This window comes from Rhipicephalus microplus, chromosome 6, assembly GCF_043290135.1.
Source record: "Rhipicephalus microplus isolate Deutch F79 chromosome 6, USDA_Rmic, whole genome shotgun sequence".
In the NCBI taxonomy this organism is placed as follows: domain Eukaryota; kingdom Metazoa; phylum Arthropoda; class Arachnida; order Ixodida; family Ixodidae; genus Rhipicephalus; species Rhipicephalus microplus.
In genome coordinates this window covers 162,559,294-162,583,425 of record NC_134705.1, presented here as the reverse complement: position 1 = coordinate 162,583,425, position 24,132 = coordinate 162,559,294, and the positions used below count along the sequence as shown (strand labels likewise).

The 24,132-nt window shown below is 46.0% G+C and overlaps 1 protein-coding gene across 1 annotated transcript in view; it reads left to right on the top strand.

Moving 5' to 3' along the window:
* The window catches only part of LOC119167212 (uncharacterized), an 86,231-nt gene that overhangs the window by 4,892 nt on the left and 57,207 nt on the right, over nt 1-24,132 (top strand). Inside the window, exons 3-7 of the mRNA XM_075867896.1 lie at nt 7,355-7,595; nt 8,184-8,291; nt 9,492-9,602; nt 10,157-10,309; nt 12,872-13,077. Coding sequence (XP_075724011.1) covers nt 7,449-7,595; nt 8,184-8,291; nt 9,492-9,602; nt 10,157-10,309; nt 12,872-13,077 — 725 coding nt within the window. The 5' untranslated portion in view covers nt 7,355-7,448. The remainder of the gene's footprint in view (nt 1-7,354; nt 7,596-8,183; nt 8,292-9,491; nt 9,603-10,156; nt 10,310-12,871; nt 13,078-24,132) is intronic.

Below are 24,132 nucleotides of genomic sequence, written 5' to 3'. Positions count from 1 at the left end.
GTCCTTCGGTGTCTGGTGTTGCTCAGTTTGAAAACTTCGTCCGTAAGCTGCGCCGTGAATGCCGTCCCTCTGTCCGTTATCACACTGGAAGGAGCATCGTGTCGTAACACGATGTGGCGCATGAAAAATTGTTCTACCTCAGAAGTCGCGGCTCGTGGGATCGCCTGGGTTTCAGCGTAGCGTGTCAAATAGTCGGTCGAGACGATCACCCATTTGTTGCTCTCCGTAGACAGGGGAAATGGCCCGAGAAAGTCCATGCCGACTTGGTTGAACGGCGTGCAGGGTGCTTCGATGGGCTGAAGCAAACCGGCTGGTTTAACAGATGGTTGCTTTCGGCGCTGGCATTCCAGACAGCTCTTGACGTACTTCTTGATGCTTGCTGAAAGTCCTGGCCAATAGTACCTCTCGCTCACTCTGGCAAGTGTCCTTGAGTAGCCCAGATGACCGGATGTGGGTTCGTCATGGCAAGCGAAGAGGACGTCGTCTCGCATGTCTCGAGGAACCACCAGGAGGTAAGCACGGCTGTTCGAACGAGCGTTCTTCTTGTACAGCACACCGTCTCGCAGGCAGAACGACGTCAACGAGCGGGATAAATGACGTGGTATGATAGCGCCCTGGCCCTCTAAATGATCAATGATTGGACGAATCTTTGCGTCATCTCGCTGCCGTTTGCTCAAGTCTGATGCGCTAATAGCGCCCAGGAAGCCTTCGTTTTTCTCTGCTTCCTGACTGACGACATGAAGGGGTGCGCATGACAGTGTGTTAGCGTCTTCATGCTTACGGCCGGACTTATGGACGATGGTGACATCAAATTCCTGCAGCCGCAAGCTCCACCGTGCTAGCCGTCCTAAAGGGTCACGCAGGCTTGCCAACCAACAGAGCGCGTGATGGTCCGTCACTATCTTGAAGGGACGACCATAAAGGTACGGGCGAAACTTTGTGATTGCCCACACGACTGCGAGGCACTCTTTCTCCGTAGTGGAATTATTCGCCTCGGCACGGGATAGAGAGCGGCTGGCGTAGGCTATGACTCTTTCAGCGTCCTCTTGACGCTGAACGAGCACTGCACCGAGCCCAATGTTACTAGCGTCGGTATGGACCTCCGTGTCAGCATCATCATCGAAATGAGCGAGAACGGGCGCTGATTGCATGCGTTGTCACAGCTCATCAAAAGCTGCTTGTTGCTCGTTTTCCCAGCCAAACGGCGTGTCGTCCCTTGTGAGACGAGTCAGAGGTTCTGCTATCTGTGAAAAGCCATGAGTGAACCGGCGATAGTAGGCGCACAAACCAAGGAAGCGCCGGACGGCTTTCTTATCGACAGGAGTTGGTAATTCGGCAACAGCGGCAAGCTTGTCCGGGTCGGGCCGGATTCCTTTGGCGCTAACTACATGTCCAAGAAATTTTAGTTCTTTATAGCCGAAGTGGCACTTCGGTGGCTTTAGTGTGAGGTCCGCTGATCGGATAGCCTCCAGCACGCTGCGCAGGCGGTGAAGGTGCTGCTCGAACGTGGTAGAGAAGACCACCACATCATCAAAATAGACAAGACAAGTCTGCCACTTGAGCCCTGTGAGGACAGTGTCCATCATTCGCTGGAAAGTTGCCGGCGCTGAACACAAGCCAAAAGGGAGCACTCGAAATTGGTATAGGCCGTCTGGAGTCACGAAGGCTGTTTTCTCACGGTCTCGCTGATCTACCTCGATTTGCCAATACCCGCTTTTGAGATTGAGAGAAGTGAAATAATGGGCACGACGAAGTCTATCCAGCGAATCGTCGATATGTGGCAGCGGATACACATCCTTTTTGGTCACGTTGTTAAGCTTTCGGTAGTCGACGCAGAAGCGTAGCGACCCGTCCTTCTTTTTGACAAGTACGACTGGAGATGACCACGGGCTGTTAGATGGTTCAATAACGCCATCGCCAAGCATCTCGCTGACTTGCGTACGTATCGCTTCAGGTTCTTTAGCCGACACGCGGTAGGGGTTCTGGTGTATCGGGCGTGCGTCCTCGTACGTGATGACCTTGTGTTGAGTGATAGATGTCTGGCGGATCTTTCAGCAACTTGCGAAGCAAGACCTGAACTCGAACAAGAGCGCTCGTAGCGCAGTCTGGTTATCGGTAGACAGATCAGGATTGATGTCAATATTACTCATTGATGTGTCGGTGGTATCCACTAGTTCTGACGTGAGAGAGTTGGTGACGTTTGCTACTTCGTGGGCAAACGCTATCGAAGTGCCACGGAACAGACGTCGATGCTCGTTGCTAAAGTTGGTTACGAGCAATTCAGATCGGCCATCACGAAGGTGCATTACACTTCTAGCTACACAAATGCCTTGCTGCAGGAGGTGTTCTAAATTTGTCTCGGCCACCACATCGCCATCGCCCAAACCACAGCATGTTACGTCGACTAGAACACTTGCTCGTGGAGGAAGCGTCACGCTCTGTTCAGAAATACGGAGTACGTCGACACGCTTTCCGTCATCCTGCACGTTGATTGCTCGCTGGGCTGAGAACGTGACGCGGCGCTCTTGCAGATCAATGATAGCTCCATTTTCCTGTAAAAAGTCAACTCCCAGGATGACGTCACGGGAACATACGCGTAGAACGAGGCAGCTTGCTACGAATGTATACCCTTGCATCTGTACTCTAGTTGTGCAGGCACCCAGTGGAGTAACGACGTGGCCACCAGCTGTCCGAATCTGCGAGTTGTGCCACGGCGTGATGACTTTCTTCAGCTGCGTTGTCAGTTTCCCGCTCAGTATGGAATAGTCGGCGCCGGTGTCCACTATCGCATTAACTGCACAACCATCAATTGTCACTGCTATGTCGAGTGAAAGTCGGCCATCTTTTGCAGCAATATGTTGGACCGGTTTCTCTACGGTTCTGCGTTAATAGGAGGTCTTCAGCGCTTCGACGTTCAGCGACCCCGCCCCCAGTGGTCGCTTGGGCTAGTTTTCCTGGCGGGGGCTGGGAGATCGTGTGGTAGAATACCGCTGGGGCGTTGATGAATATCGCCTCGGTGATGGCGAGCGCGACTGGCGCCCGGCAGACAGTGGTGCATGCTGCTGGGCGAGGTAGTTTTCGATTTCGCGCGGTCTCTGGCCGTAACAGGGTGGCGGTGAGTACGCAGAGAAGCCGCGAAGCCCAAGACGGCGATATGGGCACTGGCGGTACAAGTGATCAGCTTCTCCACAGTGAAAGCACAGAGGCCGGCGATCAGGTGTGCGCCAAACATCAGACTTCCGAGGAGACGTGCGCCAATCATCGATGTACTGAACTGGTGGCACCGAACGATGGGCGACAGGAGCGCCAGGGACAAAGGGCAAAGGCGGTGACGTGTACGTGCCTTCGTAGTACGGTATGTGCTGTGCTGACTGGAGCGCAACAGCAGGAACAGGATGGACGAGTAATAGTGGCGATGCAGCAGGGCGTTTCAAGGCTTCCGCGTAGGTTGTCTCACGGCGGTATTCAGCAGGAGCTGGTGCAGCTGTATCAGGAGGCAAGGTGTTCCGGAGGGCCTGGTGCAGCTCATCCTTGATCACAGTTGCAATTGAGCTAACCGTAGGATGAGGTGTTACACCAGCTTTTTTGCAACTCTTCACGTACTATATCACGGATGAGTTCACGTAGATGGTCGTTGCTGGTTCTAGTGGCGGTGAAAATGTCGGCAGTAGACATGCCACTGACGTATGCCTGTCGTATTGATTGGATCGCTGCTGCAGCATTTTTTCCATTGTCACGGCCTCGGACAAGAACTCCGCGACCGTCTTCGGAGGGCTGCGCACGAGGCCGGCAAAAAGCTGGTCCTTGACACCGCGCATCAAGTGACGCAACTTGTTGTCCTCCGTCATTCTCGAATCGGCCCGTCGGAAGAGGCGCGTCATGTCTTCGACGTACGTGGTCACAGTTTCGTTTGGCAACTGGACGCGGGCCAGAATAGCTCGTTCAGCTTGTTCTTGGCGATCAGCACTGGCATAGGTCTGCAAAAGTCTACGAAAGAATTCGGGCCACGTCGTCAGCTGCTCCTCTCGGTTTTGATACCACGTACGTGCCCCGTCTTCGAGATAGAAATAGACACGACCCAGTTTCGCCGCGTCGTCCCACTGATTCAAGGTGGCTACACGCTCGAAGTCCGCCAACCAGTCCTCAACATCCTCGTGCTCCGTGCCATGGAACTTCGCCGGTGCCCGTGGGCTTTTCAGCGTATGGCGGTTCGACGTCGTGCTTCCCGTGCCTGTTGACGAGGTTTGCACCGAAGCACTGGTCATGTTTGTCGACGTGGTTGGAGCAGTATCATCAATTTCCGGAGGCGATCCCCTGATTCGGCGGCTGGTCCGATGCACGGGAGTATTGCTTGGCACTGGACTCGTATCACGGCTTCCTGGGGGGGGTCTTCAGCATCCGTGAGACTACCCAGCACTTCCGCCAGTTTGTCACGATGAGTCACAAGTACTGGGGGATTTATTAAACCATCGGGTAGCAATCTCTAGGACGATGCGTCAGTCGTGGCTGGCTCTCGAGCAGAGAAAAAAGCACGCGATCTTCTTTTTCCTCCAGATTGAGAGCCGCTCTTGCTGACGACCCACTACGTGCTAGTGGCAATATCATATCGGGAAAAGTCAATTGATATCACTTCGCAACTAGTATGCGCCATTTTTGCTTCTGCGTCAGCTTGTTCATTCCCAGCTATGCCACAATGTCTAGGAATCCATTGCAACGCAACGGTATATCAGTATTGAAATGCCTCATTCGACATATTCATTATGTCACACACCAGAGGACTGTATGCAGTGTCTTGTTTCATGTAGTTTCTAATTAGCTGAAGTGCCGGCTTGGGGTTGCAAAATAACGTCCATTTCGCTGGGCTTTGCTGTAAAATGTAGCACGCAGCTTGTCGGATGCCAGTCAGCTTGGTGGCAGTAGATGATGTCTGATGCGCTATTTTGAAGCGTTGAGTGATTCCCATTTGAGGCACAGTGAAAGCTGCTGCTGAGGAGATCTGCGTGACCGAGCCATTTGTAAAAATGTGTACTGTATATCCATACATATAGTCAATATACAGCAAAGTAAAATGCTTAAGACCAGCGGTTGGTATTTTTGACTTCTTTGTTATTCCTGGGATGAAAAGTCGCACGATCAGCTTAGGAATCGTTCAGAATGGTATGTCGGAGATAACATGTGGTGCATAATTTGAAGGCAGCAGATCTCGGTGTGACATAACAGCTTCTGAGTATGCAGCATTAGATCGTGTGTTAGTGTCTGCCAGTGGATGGTCTCGGTGCCTTGTCGGTAGCCTCAGATGTACTCGTAGTGGTTCGTGTTGAAGGTAAACACGAGCTGGACAAGCACGTGCTTCTGCTATAGTGTCCCTTGTACAAGTGCATCGAGCTACTCCTAGGCCAATTCTATGGGCGCCTGCCTGAGCTCCCTCGAGTGTACGTACAGCCGATGTGTGAGCACGGGAGAGAACAGGAGCACTGTAGCGAAGGTATCCAATAAAAAGTGCTTGGTATAGCTGCAGAAGAGAGGATTTCGATGGTCCCCACGATTTTCCAGACATGGCAAATGACCTGGACAAAGCCGACTAGTTTTTTTTTTTTTTTTTTTTTTAGCGATGAGATGTGCTTCGACCAAGACAAATCACTATCGATGATAACTCTGAGAAACTTGTGATGAGTTACCGAAGGTGTTATGTTCCCATCGATCACTATGGGGTAGCAAGCCACGGATTTTCTCGTGAATGGTAGGGTTGCACTTATCGTAGGTTTCAGTTGCAGTCCGCAGGTATTAAGGTATGCAGACGTTGTCGATTCTGCACATTGTTGTTTCTTTTGTACTTGCAAAGGTGTTATACTCGTGGTCCAAATGCAAATGTCATCTGCGTTCACAGACACCGAGATTTCGCCGCCTAGTTTAACAAGCTTTTTAATGAGGGCTACAAGTACAATAATAAATAATGTTGGACTCAGGATTCCATCTTGAAACATGCCTTGATAGACTGGATGCTTATTTGTGTCACCGTCAGCAGTAGACATGAATATAGTTCGTTCTTGAAGATAGCTGGCTCGTTCTCGAATATAGTTCGTTCTTGAAGATCTATTGGTGTATGCGGCCACCAATGCCATAGTCTTCAAGAGCATTTAGAGTGGTGTCATGCAGAATATCGTCGGATGCACCCTTGATATCAAGAAATACTGCAGCCGTTAATCGGCGGCACCGTTTCGGATGTTCAACGGTTTTTACCAAATCAATCACACTGTCAATTGATGACCTGATGACCTTCTCTTCCGGAAGCCAGTCGTGGCATCTGGATATACTCTTTGCTTCTCTAGAAACCATTCCAAGCGCATCAGAACCATTCGTCTCATGAGTTTTCCTACAAAACTTGCTAGAGCCACAGGTCTGTAAAATAGCATATCGTGGGGAGACTTGCCTGGTTTTAGCAATGCCACGATCTTGCTAGTTTTCTAGTGTCTTTCACACCTAGTCTTTCACAAGGGCCAGGGCAGTGAAGAAGGTTGGAGGGTGAAGACTTGGGAAGACTGCGAGTTGAACATAATTTAAGAGCTAACACTGTAATTTGAACTGAGGTCTTTCCCATATCCCGTACCTAGCTCACTTCTGAAGGGGATTTCACGTCACGTGTCAAACACATCAGAATAGCTGAAGTATAGCTTTCATTCCACCGTCCTGCTTCAAAACATGGTGACTGCATGGGCGTATGTCCCAAAATCTGTGCTTGAGACTGTGCATGTCTGTGTAGTTCTTGAACATATGTATTAAGAAAATAGTTTCAAAATATGTGACAAAGATAGTCATTTGCAGGTTCCTAGCTACAGCGTAGAGTTTAGTATAAGTACAGTAGAGGGAACACTGGCGCTAGAGTCTATGCAAGCTGCAATGCACGGCACCTCAACCAGCATGGAAATGATGGGTCGCGCACAAATTTGTCTAATCTTCGTACTTTCGGCTCCGTTTGGCTTCACGTGGCCCAGAGCCGCTTCGTCATGAGACGACAATCAGCAAATGTTCAGCAGTTGCATTGACCACTTTAACATTTTAGACTCACCAATTGGAAACGGGTCACGAAGTTCACGACGGTCCATTATTTTACTCGATACAAAACTAAAGCACAACAATAAACAAAGCCACACATACGTTTGAAACGCGCGAGCATTAGGACTTCAGTAGGCAAATTTGCGTACTACCCATTATTCCCACGGTAGCTGAAAGATCGCAGCACCGGAGCCCCCTATAGTTAATTTTGGGGAACTGTGGCTACAGGTTCACAGGGCGTGCGTTTGAGACCTTCGGTCTACACTTTCCTAAAATCGCCAGCGCTTTTCCACGCATCCAGGACTGGCAGCTTGCAAAACTCCGAGTCAATAGGATCCGGGCTGCCGCCAACGGGGAGTGGAAACGAAAATGACCTGTCGACACAGCAGACGACCATGCACGAACTCCCAAACGCCAAGCAGGACAGTGGCCTCAGCAAGCTTGACCGGCTCAAAGCCATCCTGGAGGAAAGCAAGAGGAAGAAGGCGGCTAGCCTCCAGGGTGTGCTGCCGGCTTCCTTGCCAGACACTTCCCATGAAAAGGTAAGTCGTGTGTGAACTACCTTCGTTTCACTCCAGTCATTTCCCCAAAAATGCCTGGTTTAATGAAAATTCAAGCCGCTCGAAAAAGCCTATAGTCTACTTTATGAATCAGTATCAGGGCCACCATAGTGGGCTGTTAACCTTTGTGTTTTGCACATTTAGCAAATAAACAGACAGTGTTATGGTAGACGAATATGCATAGAAATGGTCATGTTGGCACACACAATGCTTTATATTGTTATGAATTCATGTCGCAATTGATCAAGCAAGAAAATATCCTCTTCACAGCCAAAGATGACAGCACCCAGATTAAATTATGTCTCAGGTAAAAGTGTCGGCTCTCCCCACAGCCACCACTGTCCCATCACACAGTAAGTTTGCACAAGTGCTCCGTCCATCAGTGTCTACTCATTTTCATGACAATTATCAGTGGGGCTGCTTTGCCAAGATGGCCTCATTTCTGTGCACCACTCATCTTGTTTGTTTGTTTGTTTTTTTCAACAACATTAATTTAGCTAAACCAAATTTTTGTTGAACTTGGCCTCTGTGTGTTGCTCCGCTCTAACAGGTGTCAATCTCTCTACCCAGGCACTGCCTAACAGTACTGCACCGGCTGCCGGCAACAGCTGTGATGGAACGGGCGCGGTTCACTCCTCTGGACCGACGTCATCAGAACAGACCTCTGAAAAAGCTAAGGTCGGTGGTTCCGTGATTGTGACTGTTGTTTCTCATTTCATGGTGATGGTAATGGTTTACTCAGACTTTTAATACATATGTATTTTCTTTCTTTAATGCCACATGTGTGTGCTTAGCAGTATGAAGGTTTACACTTGAAAGAAGACAGTAGCAGAGGATAAAAAAAAAACATTTTTACCAAAAATGGGCGAATAGTAAATTTGAATTTCGAAGCAAATGAATATTTTGTCAGTTCCTAATTGAACTGTTTTAATAGTAAACATCACCTATTTTAAATAAAAATGAGCACTTTAATTATGACCCAACTAACTTGCACAATATTTTTTTAATTGGCACTACAGCCATGAAATTCTGAGCAAGTTTCCTCTCTAAAGAAAAGAATAATCCGACCAGATTTTGGAGGGGGGCACTTGCTCGTGTTGGGGGGGAGGGTGCTCGCTCAGCATTTTATGGTACCTAGGCATGTACTAGTATCACCTTTTTGGTTTGAATGTGGAAGCAAATATGAATAGTATGAAGATTTGAATGGCACTAGGGTGCCCGTTATAAGCGGTAAAATATGTTACGTTCTAAGTTTGGTATACTCAGAGGCCGATATAACATGCTTTTAATCTTATACTAATGGAACCTGAATTACAAGCGATGTAGTTTGTGCAGTTTTAAAATTTGTTACACTTGGCTCATGTAGCTCTCTTATACACTTTTAATTTTTTATATTTATGAATTGAACTGCTGGTAAATATGTATTTAACTTTGAGGTGTGGCTTTGCAACAGTATGGCCTTTCTTTAGAAGGGTAATTTCACGGCATATCAGGCCTATGTTGCAGTAAGACAACCTTTTCGAGTGGATAAGTGTGGTCAAGAATATCTGTTTTTGTTCATTTTGAATACTTTGAAATTTCAAGTAAATTAAATTCTTGTGGAAGCACTCAAATGTTCGCCCATCCCTAGTTCCTACCTTATCAGAAAGCTGCCGTTACTATTACATAGAGAAGAAAGTTCATTGGCTGGCACATCTCAAGAAATGATTCCAGCACTGGATGCTTTTGTAGGAAATGTGTATGGGTGTGTTCTTCGTTCGTGCTTGGGTTTTTTTTTTTAACAAACCTCTAGTGACTTTGTTTCTCAATACGATTTTCGATTAGACTGTCACTTATTTTACAACTGTGTTTTCGTTCCATGCAACCTGGTGCACGTAGAAGCTGAAGGAGCTGCTTGAAAGGAAAGCCCAAAAGAGAGTGACCGTGCAGCAGTTGCTGAGCTCGCCAACGCCCCCTGCCCTAGAGCGCGTTTCAAACAACGACCGAAAGGTAACTCGCAAACGGTGAACCGGTGACATTTGGCGCAGTGTCCTCCTCAGTGTTGCTGTGGTCTCGAGTGCGGTGGTACAGCAGGGATGACAGGTATCGAATCTCGAGAAAGGCATATAGTACGTGTTATCGCAAATAGAGAAACAGACTCGGAAAGGAGGAGTAGGAAGTGTTGTGTCACTCAAGGTTTTGCACCAAGCTTCCTGCGCTCTATTTCTCGAATATTTGTTCATTCTTCTTCGGTTTGCACCCACACGTGTCCTTTTGATGTTAATCAACTCGCTGAGCAACAGATCTTCCTCGAATCTCGACATATGACGTCCCAAAATTACTGAACATAAGAGCGAAAATCCAAACTACTTTGCTTATATCATCCTGCAAGGTTTAGCTGCTTGTAACGAACATTTGATGCAAGAAATATATTTGAAAGACAAAGTGTAACTTTGTTATAATGCAGTTGTATTGTGCAGTCGTCTTGTACCACACCAGCACTTTGCACGCGCTTCGAACTCTGTAAAAACTGGTCTGCAAGGCACGTGTCATTGTTCTCACAGGGCGGTGAAACCTCACCAACGGGTCCCTCATCCTCCGAGCCCCACTCAAAGAAAGATGGCAACGACAAAGGTGTCAGTCGGTTTCCGCACTCGAGGCTTCCCCTGGGAATGCGAGTCCCAGTGGTCATCATCCGATTGGAAGAGGACGAAAAGGCAAGTTTTGCTTTTCCACATATTACACGCAAACCTTGTGTAAGAAAGTAACAGCTGACATAAAAATAACTTGTCATAAATGTATACTTTAACACTGCATTTATGGAAAGGCTATTCACTTCATTATAGCAGATAATTGGTTATATCAGAGTCCTTCGATACTTTTACTGGTCATGAAGCTTCAGCGAAAGTTTGATATAGGGACAGGAGCAACCGCTAGGGTCGCCCTCGCCCACGGCAAGCCACCGGAGCGGTCGCGGGGCTGCAATTGTACGGCACGCGACGGAGCTGTGAAATCTTATTAAATCTAGCCGTGAAAGTTTAATACATCTTCAGAATGATGTTAGCTACAAGGGAATTCGGGAAAGCTCTAATACAGTGAAATTTAGCGTCAAATGAAGTCTTGAGGCTAGAAATTCGATGGCATGCTGATTTCACTGTAAGATATGCTACCACTATAAAAGCATGCTTTTTTTTTTTTCCTGGAGAATTCAGTGAAAATTTGTGTAATATCCAGAGTCCTTCAACGATTCTGGTGGTTCTTAAGGCATCGGTGAAGTGCAGTGGTTGCAACTTTTGACAGCACTTATCCAACCTTTCAGGCTATATAAACATTCGGTGTTTCTATACAAAGAAATGTATCTTAAAATTGCATCGTATTTACAAAACCAACAGCCATTTTAAATTACTTGGTGCTTTGAATTTCGCAAGTGATGAGGATCAATCAATGCTTCATATGACATTTGCCTCGTTTTCGTGTCTTGTTTTTCGTTGATTCATCACTACGATGCCGTAGCGTGTTTGGTTCGGTTGGCCATGCAATGTAGTTTCCCAGTCGTTTACTCCGTTGTGTAGCTTACTCATGCCGTGTTTTCCCTGTCCTTCTTTGTTGTTTTCATTGTAAAGGCGAAAGCCTTACATGCCTCCTCAAACAAAAAAATTGACTGACTGTCTCGCGGCCGCGGTGTCAGCATGTGACTTAAAAGTTATCTTCTTGCATTAATATCGAAAATTGATTTTTCCGGCTTTTACAGCTTGTGCAAGTTTTGTACAGCATTTTGGTACAACTTCTCTCGCGCCATCACGCTAGCAAACTTCTATTGGTAGCACTGAAGTCTCTGTTTCATGCAACGGATGTGTGCTTTGAATTTTTCAAACTGTAAAAAGCTTCATGTAGCTCTGCCTGTTTGGAATATCACCTCTGCACTTTTGTTCATCTCAGCGCCTTCATAAACGAAAACTGTGGGCATTTCACTCGTCGGGATTCTGTATTACCGACTGGCATGGGACGAGGAAGAGGCGGCCGGTATACTCACCTTCAATAAATGCGTCATTATTCATTGCAGCTATGTCAAAAAGGATCATGCACAATGTCGATGCAGCCACAGTATGCAGCTCACCTGATGCTTCCCGTCGGCGCTTGGTAGGTGGGCGAGCTCTGCATCTTTTTGCACTCTACAAATACACCGTGAGGCCGTTAAAAATCCTCGGCACAGCGTCAGTAAAAGTTTCGAAACATCATCACAGTGACTTCATGGCAACACCTCCGATTAGCCACTGGTCCACACGAACGATGTCACTTTCATCGGAGTGCTTTTCCCACACGTGCAAGCAAATGTAAAACCACCTGTTTCTTGTCCTGGCATTGTGCGCTTCCGCTTTTCCTGCCGGTCACTGTCTGTAAACAGCGGGAACTCGGAGACTTTTTTGTCATTTCTTTTGTAATTGGATCGACAACCTGGTAAGCAGCATGTATACAGCATCCTTCGCGTTCTTCAGGCACAACTCACTAGGCGCAATGATAATTATTCGATGAACGCTGTGAGATGACAAGCCACAATATTATGCATTGACCCCATAGCGCACCAGCAGCCAGCTTCCCTCCAGTCTAACCCGGGTGGTGATGCAGTGCCGCCCCACGGCCTCCGCTCGCAGCGCGCTAAGCTCTTTCAGAGTTGAGGCGAAGCTTCACAACCAGTCTGTCCATGTAAACATGGCGCTTTGGTATGTATTAAGTATATACTAGCTTTACTGTTCAACACCAAGTCTCATTGTGCAGTTATATGCAAAACAGATGTTTTTAGTCATCACATGACGCTACCTTATTGACAATATCGATCAAATTTTCCCACTTCTTTTTGTCCAGGGACAGTTCTGTAGTGTTGCAACCAATGTGTTGGATGAAATATGCTCAGTGTTCATTACAACATAGCTGTCTTAGTCTACCATATATCATGTAGTAGTAGTAGTAGTAGTAGTAGTAGTAGTAGTAGTAGTAGTAGTAGTAGTAGTAGTAGTAGTAACAGCAGTAGCAGTTGGCCTTGTGTGGGTCGTATGATCAGAGAGAAATGTGAATAAAAAGAATTGAAGTTATGATCATGATTTTAAAAATGACAACAATGGTGATGCTTTTCCTCAAATTATTGAAACAAAATGACTTTTTTTAAAAATCTAGAAGCCTTTATTATCGTTACAGCTTCAGTGTCGGACCATTTTCATGGCATGTAATCGGCTTAGTTATATTTTTTTACTATTTTTTGTTTGGTTACCTTTCCTCTTTAGCTAATCTACCTGCAAGAGGTGTCGGCTCTACGAGACCTAGTCAAGATGGTGAAAGCACTGAACGCCGTGGTGTCCCTAGAGAAACAAATCGAGGAGCCCGTTCCAGGTGATCTCGTTGCTGTTCTGCACAAGGAGGACTCGACGTGGTACCGCGGACAAATTGGACTTGTTAAGCACAACGAAAAGGACGCAGCAAGCGGCGATCGGTACGTGTGGCCTGCCTACCAGCAGGAGTGATCCAAATATTTAGGAGCAGTGGGATTCATTCTAAAGCAATTTTGTCCACTAAAGAAGCAGCATTTCTCTGGCGACACAATCATTGACTTCGTGACTAATATCTCTTACTCTGCTAACATGTTTTACTTGAGTATGGCTTCATGAAGAGAAAATTCTAGCTCTGGTTGTATGCACCAAGATTCAATGTTGCTACATACACTCAAATCGAGCCCGAATATAGCGAAATGTCTGTTATAATTAATCAAATAAATAATAGTCTTTCTATAGGTTTAGCATTAGGAATATACCTTTAATACGAATCTTTAGATATTACAAACTTATTTTCGTGTAAGATGCAACTTTGTTATAATGAGATTTGAGTACCGTATCTGCTCTCTTAAAGAATGCTTTTTTTTTTCTCAAGGAATTTAGGGGGTGCGTTTATTACGCGGGAAAAAAACATTTACAGTGGACTCTCAACAAACGAAACTCGCTTAAACGAAAATGATTCATAAACAGAACTAAACGGGCTCATATGGCTGGAGTTCTGTTTTGCGCAGTAAAGTTCATCGATTAATCGAAACTGTGCTTCTTGGTCACCTACGGTTAAACGGCACAAACTCTAAACACAGCATTGACTCGCTCAGGCCAAAGGTAGTCTCAGGACCATGACAGCACCTCGAGACAGCCAATCCCATGGAGGAAGAAAAAACTGAGGAGAGGCCCTATCCTATCACAATGCATTGGGAGAAGTGTGGCGAAAGTGACGACAAATTTATGGGGCAAACAAACCGGTATGGCGCAAACAAAAAAGCAGACCCTCCGCGGCATGCTCTCAGCGCTGGTTCGCTTCTGCGCGGACTTATAGCCCCAACGTAAACTTAACGCATATTGTATGGTTTGCATGCAGTAAAATGTTGCGAGCACACATTTCTGAGACTTTTCGTGCATGGCAGGCCCGAGCGCGGCGTGTTGAAGTACTTTGTGGAGTGTTTTTGTGCAACAGCACAGAGCACCAGTACGTGTCGTAACTAAAATCATTCAGCCCTTGCATCATCGTATTCAAACTCATCCAGCAGTGACTTACGCGTTCTGCTCGCCGTGAGGCCTTTTTTTTTTCTTTGCCAGATTTCCCTATCTACAGGCCGATTAGCAGTTCTTTGCTCGTATATAGTGTCAGTGTGGTAATGCACAATTTTGAGAGCTTGCTTCGTAGCTATTCCGTGAAGACTCAGCTTAGAGCTTGACGTACTTCACATTGGTAAGAAGGCACCGCTGTATTGTATACATGATCGTGCACGTAAAGTGTGTAATTCCAGTGCGCACACAACTAACACGCAGCGAGTGCACACCGTACAATACATACACATTCAATTCGATAACTAGAAAAGTTTATTGTCCTTCCGTATGAACGACAAAAATTCTAAAAACGTGACACCATGCCTACAACACTAAAAACAAAAGTTTGCGCATGTTCTCAGTTGACACAATGTGTAAGAACCAACGGAGCGTACGGCTGAGAGCTCCACATGCAAATACCATACATGATTGATCAACAGTGAAGCGAACATATGTGAAAAGTGCCACCAGGTACACCCGGCGGTACACGCGATTCGCACCGAGTATACACTACAGCTGGGCATCGCACGGCTTTCCTAAAAAAAAACACGCAAAAGAAGCAGTACTCGTGAATCGACTCGCTGCCGGCAGAGAACACCTACCGACTTCCACTCCGCCGGCGCCGCTTCCAAGGCTGCCGCGGCGGCTGCTCGCCGTTAAATCGCGAAGTGTTTATCTTCTTTTCCGCTAGGAGGTAGTGCGGGTGTTTGCGATGCGGCGGCTTCACGAATATGACGTCATGGCCTCTCCTATATTTTTTCCTTCCTCCATGGCCAATTAAGTAGCCATTCTCAGTTGTGTGTTAGGCCTATGTGTGCGGCTAAGTGCGGTGGATCACGGTGTTATTTCGGCTCGATGGAAAGGAAACGCTTGAAAAAAAAGCTGAAAATTCTTTAAGAGTTCTATCGAGGCGGCCTGCCCAAGACTTCTGAAGGTGATGAAAAAATACAACATCCCGAAATCGACGGTGTTGTGGATCTTCAAAGGCAGAGAGAAAATTGAAGGCGCTGTAAAGAACAGGACCTTTACATCTAAATAGATGCGGACGGCGCCTCATGAACAACTAGAAAAAGTTCATTTTCTGTGGTTCAAGCGTGCACAGAGTTCCCATTTGCCCATAAACGGACCGATTCTCGAGCAGAAAGCTCGAGAGATCGCCATGAAAACGGGTGTTGAGAACTTCGTCCTAAGCGACTGATGACTCAGCCGCTTCAAAATACTCCATGGCCTAGTCTTCGAAGCAACCTCAGGTGAGAGTGCTGCAGTCAACAGGGACATTTGCACCGACTGACAAAAGGGGCGGCGTAAGGAAATTTTGACGAGCTTTGAGCCACGAGACGTCTTAAACAATGATGAGATTGGTCTTATTTATAAGGTGCTTCCATCAAATACTCTCACCTTCAAAGGCAAGGCCTGTAGTGGAGGAAAACGCAGTAAAGATCGCATCACTGTGCTGGTGGGTGCAAACAAGGCAGGGAGATGGGAAATCGAAGCTGTTGGTAATAGAAAAATCAAGGCACCCACGTTGTTTCAAAGGCGTTCGACACCTTCCCGTTTCGTACCATGGGAACAGAAGAGCGTGGATGACCATGGCCATTTTCGAAAAGTGGCTACGGGAGGAACGCGCAAGATTTACGAGGCAAGGCAGGAAGGTTGTCTTCATCGTGGATAATTGCCCAGCCCACGGTCAGGTTGACTCCAAGCCATCGCTCTGGAGTTCTTCAGCCAATGCAACAGCAGTGATCCAGTCGGTGGATCAAGGAGTTATTCAGAACATTAAAGTTCATTACCGCAGACAATTGCTCCATCAATTGCTGCTTTGTGTAGACAGCGGGAAATGCTACAGCATAGATTTATTGGCTGCCATCCACATCTTGGCCCGTGCCTGGGAGGAAGGCAACAACAATACACAAATGCTTTCATTATGCTGGCTTTCAAGAGCAAGAAGCAGTACCTGATGAAGAAGAAAGCCCTGCTGATGCCGACATTGAGGCAGTATTCAGTGAGATCGTGCCCTCTGCCCCTTTCACTTTGCACGGCTACAAATCAATTGATGAAAATGTTCGTACCTGTCATCAGGAGACTGTCGAGGAAATGATTGCCGAAGTGAAAGATGAGGATGAACCTTCCAGCGATGAATGTGGGGACAGTGTTGCCAGTGTAGTGGTGCCACCAGACAGATCAGCTAAAGAGGCTGTTGAACTTTTGCAGGGCTATCTTGAGCATAAGGCTTGTCCAGAATTTCTGGCTAGTTTGTCGGGCATGGGTGCGTACCTTGTGAAAAAACAACTCAAGCTCAAGTTTGCCAAACAAACCACCTTTCACTCATTTTTTTCTCTTACTCATTCTCATGAGTACAGTGAGGTTTGTGCAATTCGAAGAAAGGTTTTGATTCACTAAATAAGTGTACTTTGCTTAAGGGGGCGGACTTTGGGACCGAAAAATTGCAAAAAAAAAAAAATTTTTTTTTTCAAAGGCGTTTCTGAATTCTGCAAGCATTTTTACACCTGCCTGCCAATTTTCAGACTCCAGGAAGTGATATTTTACTTGTCATATCATTACAAAGAGGACTTGCAAGCTCAATTTGCGCAGAATTTGACGAAAAAACACCACTTTTTTTGCGACGCAGAGCTACCATTTGCCAAATTCTATAGCCGTGACCTTAATCTCGTTTTAAAGCGCGTTTCTCCATCTTCCGATTCCTTCTCAAATAGCCTTGCTGCACCTATTGGTTGGCAAAAAAAAAGCAACCGAAAAAAAAAAGCAATGTATGCGACTCTATTGGTTGTGTTGTTGAGTGCACGTGACCATGAAGTGGCCACTTCATTGGCTGATTGGGCTCGCATCCTCAGCTCGGCGCGTCAACAACACGTGAACAACATGTTGTGCTGCCATACCGCCTGTGCTTTGACAGCGTGCTCGCGATCGAAGTTGTTGCAATGCTGGGATCATCGCGAAAGTTTCACACCCGTCATAAGTTCGGTAAAAAAAGAAGAAAGGCTCAGGTGAACGACTTCAAGGCACATCTCTTGATGAGTAGCGTCAACGAAGAACGGGATGGGTCGCCCGCCGATGCCGCTGATGCCGCCGTCGCAAGCTTGACGGCCTCGCCAGCCTGCGATGTTCCCAAACCTGACGCATCGCCGGCACATCCATCATTGGAACATGCAGATGAACATTGCGCAGATCGACACTCCACGACCTCCATCTCGTCCGTCGACGGTGAAGGAATCGCCGAGGCGCCCGAGAGAGCCGACAGGGAGTTAGGCCTAGTGGGTCTACTGGCCACCGACGCTTCGCAAAGCAGCGGCCGCGGCCACCGTGACACAACCTTGCTAACGAAATTGGAGCTGCAGGTAAGGCGTACAAAGACCGATTCGAGGCTGCAGGAACTGGCATTGACGGCCGCGTCGAAGAGAAAATTGGAGTTTTTGAGGAACGACGCACCGGCCGGCGCCGCTCCCCCAGAGCAAAGCGAAGAGGAGGCAAGTTTTTTGATCGCCAATCTCGGCTGCATCGGTCAACTGCTTGATGCCATGAGATGTAAAATTTGCCATGGAAGCGTCGGTATTCACAGACAGGACAGGCAATACGGCCTTGCCGTGAAGATGTGTGCGCGTTGCGTGAACTGTGGCGACATCGCGCAAGCGTGGAGCTCTCCACGAGTGGATGGCGCACAAAAAGTGAATTCGTTCATCGTCAACATTCTCGCCGCTCGAGCCATGCAGGCTACTGGGAACCGTCAAGCGGCTATGAATGATATATTTTCGACCATGGAAATATTGCATCGCGGACTTCACAAGAAAACGTGGCAGAAATATGTGAAGCAAAAATTGACACCTGCAGCTAATTGCGCGGCTGAAGAAGTGATGGCGAGTGTGCGAGTGCAGTTCGCGAGCTGTACAAGGAGCTGCAAATTGACTATGCCAACAGTATTGCAGTCTCCTACGACGGCTCGTGGATGACGCACGGGCACTTGTCCCACATATGCGTGGGGGCAGTGATCGAGCTCTTCACTGTCCTAGTGCTGGACTACATGGTTTGTTTTGAGTAACTACTGTGCCGAGTGTGAGCGTGGACCGAAGGAAGACGACTTGACATATCGGGCTTGGCAGGACACCCACATGTGCCAAAAAAATAGTACAAAAAAAGCTGGCGAAATGGAAGTTCAGGCAGCTGTGCTCCTCTATGAGAGGTCCCTAAAAAAAATGGCTGAAGTACACGACAATCTTGTCAGATGGTGAAGCCGCACCTTTCTAGCTTTGCAAGAAGCAGATGTCTACAGCTTCATAAAAGTACAAAAGGACTGTGTCAATCATGTCCAAAAGCGTATGGGCACTGTCCTACACAATTTAGTAGCAAGACAAAAAAGAGGTGCTTGTGAAACCCTTAGAGGAAGGGGAAAGCTCACCGGGGACCTCGTCACAAAGTTGAGTTCTTACTACGGCTGTGCACTTAAATCTCACAAAGGAGATGTTGACGCCATGCACAGAGCTGTTATGGCGACTTACTATCACGTCACTTCTAATGATAATGAGTCTAATCACAGCCTGTGTCCCACAGGCCCAGACTCTTGGTGCAGCCAGAACGCAGCTGCTGCCAAAAAGGAGCCAGCTTCGAGGCACCTTTACAATTTGCCTCAACATGTGTGCAAGGCTCTTCTGCTAGTATATGAGCGCCTCTCTTATAGAGGGCTTTTAGAAAGGTGCCGAAGGAGTAAAACCCAGAATAGCAATGAAAGCCTTCATCCTATGATCTGGGCTTTGGCACCTAAGCAGCGCCATGCTTCACTGTTTGCAGTTGAAGCTGCAGTTGCGGAGGCAGTAATGAAATTCAACGGCGGCAACTTGAGGACGTCAACAGGCATCCTCGACGAACTCAATCTCAACCCCAGCCTCCCAAGCATCAGACGGATTACCGAGAAGGACGGGTGGCGAGTGGCTGACTCAAACCGCAAGCGTGCCTCGAGTGAAAAGCTCCAGCAAGCACTAAGAAAGTGCCACCACAGTGCTAAGCACCAGTCAGACTATGTTCCTGGTGGATATTAGTATCTACTTTGTGAAATATCCATTTTCTTATTGTTTTTTGTGTAAAGTGTGCGTTGTCTGTTTTTGCCATTTTTCTCAAAATGTGAATTTATGACTGTTCAGTCTTGAGGCCTCAATATCTCGGTAGCTATGGCAGCTAGAACAATAATTCTTTTTGCTATAGAAACATCTATGTGCTTAGAATGCAAATATTGAAATGGAATTTAGAAAGCAAGCCTTTTCAAATAATTATTTATAAAATTTGTAATAGCATGCCAACTGCTTTTTCAGAGTGTAAAATTCAATCTGCCATAAGATAACTAAAAAAGTCAAATAAAATAAACTAATTCCATTATTTCCATTTTTCATCATTATTCTATGTTGTCATATCTTAAATGTTGCTTTTAATTTGGCACTTTTTTTAACGAGGCCTTAAACAATAGGGATTTAACTTGCATTATCTTGGGAATGAGATGAGTTACAGGAAATGTAATTGCACATTTGAAATAAGCAGAAAAAAATGCACAAGCCTGTGCAGTTTCATCAAGATCACTGAAAAAATAAAGAAAAATTGCCTAAAAAGAGTCTTCCCCCTAAATGATGAAATGAAACTTCTGATAAATGGAGCAGTTTTATGGATCCCCTTCGAGTTCCGTTTAAGAGGAGTCGACTGTATATTCTGACAACTGAAGTTGGGGTTGCATTTATTATGCGAGTGCATCTATTACGCGAGTAAATATGGTATACCTGCCTCGCACTTTGCAGGGTATTACGAACTCTGAAAAACATTGACAGTCTTAATTGCAAGTTTTAAGATTTTCACTAGAGCCAAACAAGTTCATTGCCACCAGAGCTGGTACAGTGTAAGGTTACCATATTCCCAGAATCGGAACTTCGTCTAACGCCTTATGTCACTTTTCATTTTAAAATGTATTCTCGATTTGTTTAATGTAATGTGCCTTGAGAGATGTAGTTCACGATCGCATACGCTGCAGTCGGAATGCTTATAATTTTTGTTTCAAGTAAAAATGACAAGATGTGACTTCCATGACATCGCTGTGGACGTCTCTTCTTGTCACAAGATTCCCATCTTTTGTCTTATCGCAAGATTCCTGTCGCTCTCGGCACAGGTCAAAGAAGAAGGTGCGAGTGTGGTTCATGGATTACGGGCGTTGGGAAGACGTTTCTCTTGACTCCTTGCGCCATCTGCCGAACGGCTACGAGCGGCTTCCGGGCTTCGCCATTCCTGTCACGCTGCACGGACTGAAGAAGATCATGGTACCCAAAGATTTCAAGTTCGAAGCCAGCTTTTTCGACGCCGAGGTCGTTACCAATAGTGACCAGCAATCGATTCGATTGCACAATCGCAACGATGACATCTGTCTGAACGACATGCTCGCAGTGTACGCAGAGTGTACCGGTGATGCGTCCGCATCGTAGCTACCACGAGTGAGCACATTTTCAAGTCTGAACTGGAGCTTTTGTTTTCAGGTATGGCCATTTGGTCTTTTTGGTATTGTATCACGCGCGCTTTGGGTTTTAGTGGGAATGCAACGTACAGGCAATAAAGGCATGCCGAGAAACACACTTGCATTGCTATGTACATATTTATTTGTATGCCATCTATTCTCCATGTGGCACATTCATACAATTATGACTAAATCCTTCTTTGGTGTAGACAAGTTTATATCGTTATTACGTAATATATAGGTGTAAGTTTACTTTCTTTAGACTATGAAAGTGCCCAACTGTATTGATAGCACACGTTGCATTAAACATGCCTTGCTACTATGTCTTGGAATAAAGGATTTCAATTAGTCTCTCTCTTGTTTGTGCATTCTCGCTCTGTGTCGGTCAGACATGGCTCCCAGATGTCAAAATGCAGTGCTAATACGTCTTGCACGAGCAAGTTATGATGTTTGCACATTGCCTTGTGTCGTCTTGTCTGAAGACTGTGTTGCATTTTACATGTAGTATTCACATAAAAAACAAAAAGGGGGCAAGAGCATGCAAAGACATTTTCGGAAATATCTGTGGTAGTGGTTGTTTGTGGAATGTGGGCCACACAGGGTGCAATGGTTCCACTAACAAACAAGGTAGATCTCCTGCAAGGTGTTGCACATCTGCAGTGGCGTCTATTGCCTTCAGCTTTTGTACAAACAGCATATATGTCCAGTCTGTTGAAAACACCTGAGCTTCTTCATTCAATGTTGCATTTGTAGAGTGTTTACGTTGTGATTTTGTGTACATACGGCATTGTGTACGTACGACATCTTGAGCACAATCATGTCCTGCAAGTTGTAAGATAAGCATTATCATAAGTTACATCTTCTGATGCAAGATGGCATCAAACATAGTCACAAATCTACACCTGGCATTATCACAAACTGCATTTCCCACTAATGAATACAAGCGAGAACTTTCTCTCTCTTTTTTTTTTGGTTAGGGCTTGGGGGTATGATGTCATTCTTGGCCTAATTCACCTAACAAGTTGTGCAACTTGACCTTTCACTATTACATTGCATGTTTAATCTTGTCAATGAGCTTATTTTAAATTGTCATCATCATTTTTTGTGCTTACTGTTGTGACAGCGTGTAATCGTTGAGGGATAGTGTAGCATAATTACGATAATGCTCGCCAAGTGTTGCAGATGAAGGTCAACGTATCGTGTGCCCCCTTCTAAAAAAATTATAACTTTCTTTATGTTTGGATTTTACAGAGGACCACGCTATATCGCAGTGCGTCATCTTTGTGATACAATGTGAGTGTAACACGTCAGCGCATTTTTATGCGTCCGGGTTGTCTGGCCTGGATCTATTTTGCCACGTCCAGAGTTAAAACAATGCTTTGACACGCTGATGTTAAATGGAATGCAGCTACATCCTATTCAGTTACATCTACCCAACGTCACCAATTATCTGCTACCTACATTTTGGCTGCATGAGCCTACTGTGTTTTTTTAATGTGACCTCAAAGTCATCACCGACCGTGTTGTGCACTGTGAAAACTTGGCCAACCTTTTACTGTTAATCAACTGCCATTTTTATGCCACTTACGTATTTCTTGAGGAAGTAAAAAATTAAACCCCTCAGATGTAAATTAATCGAGCTATTCAACAGCGGGAACAACCTCTGGAGAAGCCGTGCAGATGCGGTGGTGGTGATTATGGGGTCTCAGAGACGTGTGAAGCATAAGAATAGATGTGCAATGACGGCCTTTCTAGAATGGCTGGCCTCGGAAGAATGCTTATATTGGTGTGAGGGTAGCTCCTTTGAAACATACTTTTGCTCGTGTTGCTAGTGTTGTGAAATATATATTTGTACAGTCGGCATGAGCGTGACAATATTGCTTAACAAAAGCAAATAAAATGTTTTAAACACTCTCTGTATGCGTTTTTTCGTGGGGCGTCGGAAAAGCAGGTGCCATAGTAGAGTTCAATCCGGGTATATCAAACTCACAAAAAGTAAAAGGAATTAGTTTGATATACTGCATACCTGATACATAGCTTTTAAAGAATTGCTGAAATTACAGTGCAAGTTTCAGTGCAGAAGTGGCACTGCTTCAGGGTAATGCAATGTTCTTTCGGTAATATGCAGAATTTTGTTTTTTTTTCCCACGGTGTATAGTTGGTGGTGCAGGTCATATGCAGAAAGGGATTATGCACGAGAAAATGCGCTATCGACTTAAACAGCTCCTCAATGTCATCATACGAAGCTGTGCGCTTGTTGGCTGCCAGTAGGCACTAGTCCGCTTTCATCTTATTGTAGACTTTGTTATTTAATCGTGCTGACTTTGCTTCTTTGCCCGCTGCACACCAGCAGCATCATATGACTTACTTTATCTACATTAGACTGTGTTGATTCTCGCCAGCCTTGCAGAGAACTGCCCGGTTCTTCCATTGTAAGGCATTCATTTCGTTAATAAAAGAACCAAAGAAGCGTAACCCGCACGACGAGCCCACAACAAGCAGTCATGGGAGAGAGCACGCAATGACAAGCGGTAGTTTCCAATCACTCTGTGCAGCGCCCTGCTAATTACACCATTTGCTCTCCCAAATGCACGTGGGAAGGTACCTTTCCTTGAAGAAAAGCGAAATTCTGCGGCTGTACAGCTATATTTGCTTAATGTAATGTGAATTTTTATAGGCATTGACGTTGAAGCATTGTCGTGTTCGTAAATACCCAAGTTCAATATAGTTTCCCGAGTTCGATTCAAGTGCTACGTCCAAGCCAGCTTCATGAAGACTGCCATACCAAGGTTTGTCTGGCAATCACCTAAAGGGGAGAGACTGCTTTAACATAGCAGCGCATGCGGCTTCACACTGGCACTGTTCACACTAGGGTTGCCGTTGGTGGATACTTTGCAACAAACTGGCCGCATAACAAGCCTGTCTGGTGTCAAAAATTTCAGGTTGGCTACATGGCTACTTTTGAACTTCTGTTGTGGCACATCAAGTAGCCATTTTTCTTGATATTTGCTGATGAAATACACTATTTCGAAGCCTTTTCTGTTGTGTCAGCCGTTGTCGCACGCTCCTGTCCTGCTCCCACCAGCAGGAAACCCAACTCAACCCGCGTCATGTGCATGAAAATCTATAGTTGCGTAGTTCCGTGCATGCTGGTGAATGCGTGGCCAGCACACTGCCCACGCTGCTCGACATGTGTGCTGATGTTATGAACTGTCGTGTGAAAGGTGGCGCAATAACATGTAAACTGACAGAGTGTGCTTAGTTGAATGTTCCGAAACTACTCTATATCTGGCAAGAACTCTATATAACCTACATAAATGCACAAGCTCCGATTTTAATATAATTTGTTCATATGAAAAGGGATTTATTGGCGTGTGTTTCGATGGTGGCTCTACGATAAAAACACGGTCGAGACAGAGCAACGGTCAAG